The sequence below is a fragment of the Primulina eburnea genome, chromosome 10 (assembly GCF_022965805.1).
Source record: "Primulina eburnea isolate SZY01 chromosome 10, ASM2296580v1, whole genome shotgun sequence".
In the NCBI taxonomy this organism is placed as follows: domain Eukaryota; kingdom Viridiplantae; phylum Streptophyta; class Magnoliopsida; order Lamiales; family Gesneriaceae; genus Primulina; species Primulina eburnea.
The window spans coordinates 31679061-31685022 of NC_133110.1; the positions used below are offsets into that span (position 1 = coordinate 31679061).

Consider the following 5962-nt stretch of genomic DNA (forward strand, 5'->3'; position numbering starts at 1 on the left):
GAAAAAAGCTTGGCCGAAGCCTTGCTGCTATGGGGTTGCTGAAAACCGAAGGGGAATGATGAGTGGAGGAGGTTATCGGCTGATGGAACGATTAGGTTTAGGTTTAATGGATGCGTAGGCTTAATTAAATAGGTAATAATAAAATAATGGGCCTTTAGTTGTTATTTAAAAAGTTTACAAAGAGTCTTGGGCCCACCAAGTTTAAAATAGGCCCAACAAGTCCAAACACACTCTCGAAAAATATTTCGTTTAGGTATATTTTTAAAATTATTTTCCAAACATTCAAAAAGTCCCCCAATTCGATAAAATTCGCGTACCGTTTAAAAATATGCTCCGGTGAGTAAAAATACCCAACAAAGCTCATTTCTTGAAAAATACATTTAAAACATTTTATATTAATTAATAAAAATTAATCATGCAAAGAAAATAATTTTCCTGATAATTCTCCGGTCTCCGTTCCTCGTTTGAGCGCGAATGCATTTTGAAAACCTAATGCATGAATTTTTAAAATACTATGAAATAAATTCTATCATGCAATAATCATGCATAAAATGCAAAAAAAAAAAAAAATTATCACATAATTTAAATAAAATCTTAGATTAGATGCATTCAGGTTACGTGAATTAAATTCATAGATCTTACATTGTGTCTCTTCAATTGGGCAACGAACGAGGACCATAAAAACTTTGGGTCGAAAACTAAAGTCCATTGTCCTACAGTCTGGATTTCTGCGAATGTATCAAAGCCCATTACTCTTAAAGCCCATTACCGTTGGTCATTAAAGGTAGTTGTTACAGAAAAGAAAGGTAGTCACAGTTGGTTGAAATCTTGTTCCGTTTGGTCATCAAACTTTCCCAATGTTTTGTGCAAACTTTCCCAATGTTTTGTGCTCCCTTATTAAATCCGAATCGAACCCTCCATATTAAAGAACCTTGATTTAGTTAACAATATCCATGCATGAAACCTGTCGATAAAATGGTCGTGCTGAAATTCAAAAAGTTATTTGTGATGTTTTGCATGATCACGTTTGGGTTTTTGATCAACGGTCATGAGTGCAAGATAGTGCAGTTCATATTCGGAGATTCTTTATCGGATGTTGGGAACAACATTAATCTCGCGAAGAGCCTAGCTCAAGCAAGCTTGCCTTGGTATGGTATCGATTTTGGCAATGGTCTGCCCAATGGCCGGTTCTCGAATGGCCGAACGGTTGCTGATATAATAGGTAACACTGATATGCATATTAAGATTGAATGAAAAACCCTCGGGTCATATTTTCTGTTTTGCCTTGTTTATTTGCTTTTACATAGCAAAAATTTCGCGCAAATTTGTATGTTACAGGTTGCATAACATAGGTGATTTATATGAAATTTATAACATAGATCTGATTATGATTTTCAGGAGACCACATGGGGCTTCCAAGGCCTCCAGCATTTCTTGATCCATCTATGAATGAAGATGTTATACTACAAAATGGAGTGAATTTCGCCTCCGGAGGTGGCGGCATTTTGAATGAAACTGGCTCACTTTTTGTAAGTTCAAAAATCTTTGCATGCATGTGTTGATCTTTTTAGGATCATCAAGCTTTTTTAGACTCACTGATTTCAAATGTGTATGTTGCCTTGACATTATTTTTTTAAAGAATCTACGGAGTAAATTTATTGTGTAGATCCAGAGATTCGGGCTATACAAGCAAATAAAACTATTTCGAGGGACGCAAGAACTGGTTAGAGCAAAAATTGGAGACACTGAAGCAGATAAATTCTTCAAACAAGCTCGTTACGTCGTCGCGTTAGGAAGCAACGACTTCATAAATAACTACTTAATGCCGATCTACAGAGATTCATGGACTTATTCGGATGATAGCTTCAATCAGTATTTGTTGCAAACGCTACAAGACCATCTCACGGTAATTCATCAAGTGAACATGTATATATACACCAAAATAGAAAATTTCAACATATTCTTTCACATAGTTCTTCATGCTACGAACACAAATCAAACTGCAATGTTTTCACCCGAAATTCATTTTCCTACTCAGTACTCACAATAGTTCATCTGCCATTATATCAATATCATAGCTAGTGAATCCTGTAATTGGTATATATCAGATAGTCGTATATTCGATTTCTATGAGTGCGTGCATGTTAGTAGGATTGCGGTAAGTCGGATAACGAATAAGTTAAATACTTGATCCTATATATATACTATTTTGCTGATACAATTGTTAATTATTTTGTTTCTTTGGGTCTCATATTGGTGCAACCTTCAGGTGTTATATGGCTTAGGCGCGCGAGAACTAATGGTTTTCGGGTTAGGGCCGATGGGTTGCATCCCACTTCAAAGGGTATTGAGTTCATCTGGTGAATGTCAAGAAAGAACCAACAATTTGGCACTAAGGTTCAATGAAGGAGCAAGCAAAGTTGTGGCTAACTTGTCAAACCACCTCCCTAATGCCACCTTCAAGTTTGGAGATGCGTACGACGTTGTCAATGATTTAATCAACAATCCAAACAAATATGGTGAGAAATTAAAACATGCAAGAGATCAGGTCTAGTACATATCTCATATATGTTATATAAAAGTTATATGTAATAATTATAAATTTCCAAATATGCATTGAATGTAGGGTTTAGCAACTCGGATTCTCCATGCTGCTCCTTCGGCAAGATTCGACCAGCTCTAACATGTGTGCCGGCTTCCACATTGTGCAAGGACCGAAGCAAGTACGTGTTTTGGGATGAGTATCATCCGTCGGACAGTGCTAATCAACTTATCGCGAAAGAGTTGATTAAGAAACTTGGTTTCAAACCTGTTAATCAAACAGATTCGCCATCACCATCGCCATCGCCATCACCATCCGGGGATTAACTGACGAATCCCTTGTATATATTTGTTAAATTTGCCACTTGATATATAAAACTCATACATATATATTTAAATATATATATATATTTTTCATTTTTGACATCTTCCTATATACGAGTGAATAGGGTTATGCTTCGAAGTTATTTATACACTATAGTAATGTATGTTCTTGTGCCTCGAGTCCACAAGAAGTTGAAGTTATAATCAAAATTATTAGTCTAATATATATTTGAATTTTCATTTGGATTCTCTAAGATTTTACACTTGATTTTTTCAAGAAAATTTTAACTTTAATTATCTGGATCTCTACAGTGACATAGACATCCAGAAATCAACAATATAATTCTCAGGAAATTAACCACACAATACAAAACATAGTACAAGAAACATGTAATCTCCATGTTGATAAATTAAAGCATTGTAACCAAGAGTTTTGTGGCACACGGCGGCATCCGGTAGTTCCGTCACCTCTTCACCGCGGCGGAGTGTGGCGGTTGTTAGCCCCCCATCCAGGGTAATCATGCAATTCAATCTCACTTCTCGTTTTCAACATTTTCTGCATGTTTAAACAATCAAGTATATGTGTATGGCACATATATAACTAATCTGAAAATTTTCAGTATCATTGAAATATTACATGTATAATTATAATCAAACTAGATAGGCATTCGAATCCAACTGAACTCGCAAGTTTTTGAGTCTGAGCTCGAGCGTAAAGTCAAACCAAACCGCTCAACCTCATGAAATTTCAAGTTCTTGCCTCGATATCAACGAAGAGTTGGAGAATTGGTGTTGAATCTTTCACCAGAATATTTAAAGATTACTCATGATTTTCAACAGTATGTTAAGTATTAACTGAGCACTTACTGACTTTCTCTCCATTCTCAAAGGTTTCTGAACTTGTTTACCATTTGCTGCACGCAAATATATCGAATTAGAAACTAATTAGACATCACAATTAATTTTCACTATGAATTAATTAAGAAGGTTTAAGATAACCTACTTGTAGAAGGGATAGCTCCATTAATGAAGAAAAGTTGGGACAAACATAAAAGAGCCACAAAAACGAGTCGAATAGAAGTGGCCACAGCCATCGATACAACACAAAATTAGTTTACTATGCTAATTTCTTGGAAATCGCTCAAAACTATCACCAAATGGCAAACTTTGGCCGGCTTTTATACATACATTTCTTGATTTATATAGTAATTCGAGTCGGCACTATAATAAATATATTTATGTCACTTCGATCCTTGGCCCCGGAAAGTTGACAAAAGTTATCAAATAAAGTTTCTATCATGATATATAATCATAAAAAAGAAATATTTTCATTGGTCTACAAGGAATAGTTTATTCCAATCAAGCTTGGACTTTGTAAATTATGCTTTCACATCATGTGTGGCGTGTGCAGTGAGTACTTGAAATCTAACTCTACCGCAATCAAAATATGTCGCTTGAATTATTATATGATTTAAAAATATTTGAATTAGCCCAACTAATACTAGCGACACAATTTTTTGTAAAATGACAAAAATTGATATATATCGCAGCGGAACTTATCCATTCAAATCTCCGCGAGTTATAAGTTGATTGAATTATAGAGTAGATTATTTGGGAGAAAAAAACTATACTTATAATTTCGAAAGTAATAGAAACATGACTTTTTGGCAGAAATATAAAATGATCTAGACAAGTCTCAAGAAAATCACATTGGACAAAAAACAAATGGAGGGAGAATTATATGATGCGTAGATTACTGATTAATATATGGAGTTGACATTGGGGAACATTTTCTTGGCGTGGTGTTCGGTTGCACCAACAAATTGATTAGAAAAAAAGTCAAAAAGGGTTGGGCCGCAGAGCAAGATCACAATACACGCATTTTCAAAATTAAAATACAAATATAAAGAAGTTCAAAATCAAGCCAAATCTCTGAATCTCATTTTTTTTTTAAAAAAAAAAAATTGTCAACTATGGAATGTGCTAATTAAATAAAGGAATGGGACAGCATAAATTTGGATTTGTTATTTGTGTTTTTAATACACATTAGTGTCACTTGGAATTTTAAAATTAGTGACACAATCATTGAATGCGTTAACCTTGCCGTCTTCTGATTAAAGTGAAGCTGTGAGTCAAAAGATTTAAATTAAACGTGTTTTTTTAGTTGGGGAGATTTATTATTTATTCGAAAGCTCGTTTCAAATTTAAAATCTTGATGTCATATGAGTTATAAATTATCGCTAAGTTTGTTTTAAGAAGAAACTGGTAGGTATTTTTACTATGTTGCTGAACATTTTAATAATAATTTTTAGAAGCAGTTTGCATTTGATGTTTCTATCCCCCCCTAGAATAAGCCCAACAACGTGGTACCAACATCTTCTGCTCTCCTCTAGCATAAATATATTATTATATTTTTTAATTTAATATTCATTAAATAACACGGCATAAGTTTTCATCTTTAAATTTAATGTAGGCAAAAACTTGTGTAAGACGGTCTCACGGGTCGTATTTGTGAGACGGATCTCTTATTTGGGTCACCCATGAAAAAGTATTTCTTTTTATGCTAAGAGTATTACTTTTTATTGTGAATATGGGTATGATTGACCCGTCTCACATATTACGATCCGTGAGACGGTCTCACATGAGACTCACTCTTTAATGTATTGAGATCAAGTCCGAATTTAGGTAAAAGGTTCTTATTGCAAAAATAATACATGGTCAGTATCAATATCAAATTTGAGAAACTAATAGTATTTTATAATATTTTTCAACATAAATAATATAGTATGATAGACTATATTGGATCATATTAGAGTTTAGAGAAAGTTAATAAACTCTTTTTAAAATTTCTAATTTTTGAACTGTTTTTAACGATTTTTAGGCTGTTAAGAAATATTTTAGAATAGCTAAACTTGCTGGACAAGTAAAAGTAAGCAAGTGCGGAACAGCCTGACTTAACTAGTGATTAATTATATTGGACAGTTTAACAAAGAATGACTTGAAATATGATTTGATAAAACGTAAAAATACATAATAAAATATCACAAATATTTTTATGGATATTCGGATATAAAACTCATGTCATCCATTCTTCCGC

The 5962-nt window shown here is 33.7% G+C and overlaps 1 protein-coding gene and 1 long non-coding RNA gene across 2 annotated transcripts; one reads left to right on the plus strand and one right to left on the minus strand.

Moving 5' to 3' along the window:
- Positions 1 to 927: 927 nt before the first annotated feature.
- On the plus strand, positions 928 to 3114 carry LOC140803893 (GDSL esterase/lipase At1g74460-like). The gene is made up of 5 exons (XM_073159735.1): positions 928 to 1222; positions 1399 to 1529; positions 1667 to 1906; positions 2270 to 2519; positions 2627 to 3114. The coding sequence occupies exons 1-5, from the start codon at positions 958 to 960 to the stop codon at positions 2866 to 2868; spliced, it is 1128 nt and encodes a 375-aa protein (XP_073015836.1). The 5' UTR covers positions 928 to 957; the 3' UTR covers positions 2869 to 3114.
- A 74-nt stretch (positions 3115 to 3188) lies between these two features.
- On the minus strand, positions 3189 to 4110 carry LOC140803894 (uncharacterized). Its single transcript, XR_012111974.1, has 3 exons — positions 3869 to 4110; positions 3733 to 3779; positions 3189 to 3421 (listed from the first exon to the last, which is right to left on the minus strand). It is a non-coding gene; the product is annotated as an uncharacterized lncRNA (long non-coding RNA).
- Between the last annotated feature and the right edge of the window lie 1852 nt (positions 4111 to 5962).

Bases quoted from the DNA above. Each gene is read 5' to 3' on its own strand.
- LOC140803893 (XM_073159735.1), top strand. From the start codon at position 958: ATGAAACCTGTCGATAAAATGGTCGTGCTGAAATTCAAAAAGTTATTT. The intron at 1,907-2,269 runs GTAATTCATCAA...TGCAACCTTCAG, and splicing joins CGCTACAAGACCATCTCACG to GTGTTATATGGCTTAGGCGC. The intron at 2,520-2,626 runs GTGAGAAATTAA...CATTGAATGTAG, and splicing joins CAACAATCCAAACAAATATG to GGTTTAGCAACTCGGATTCT.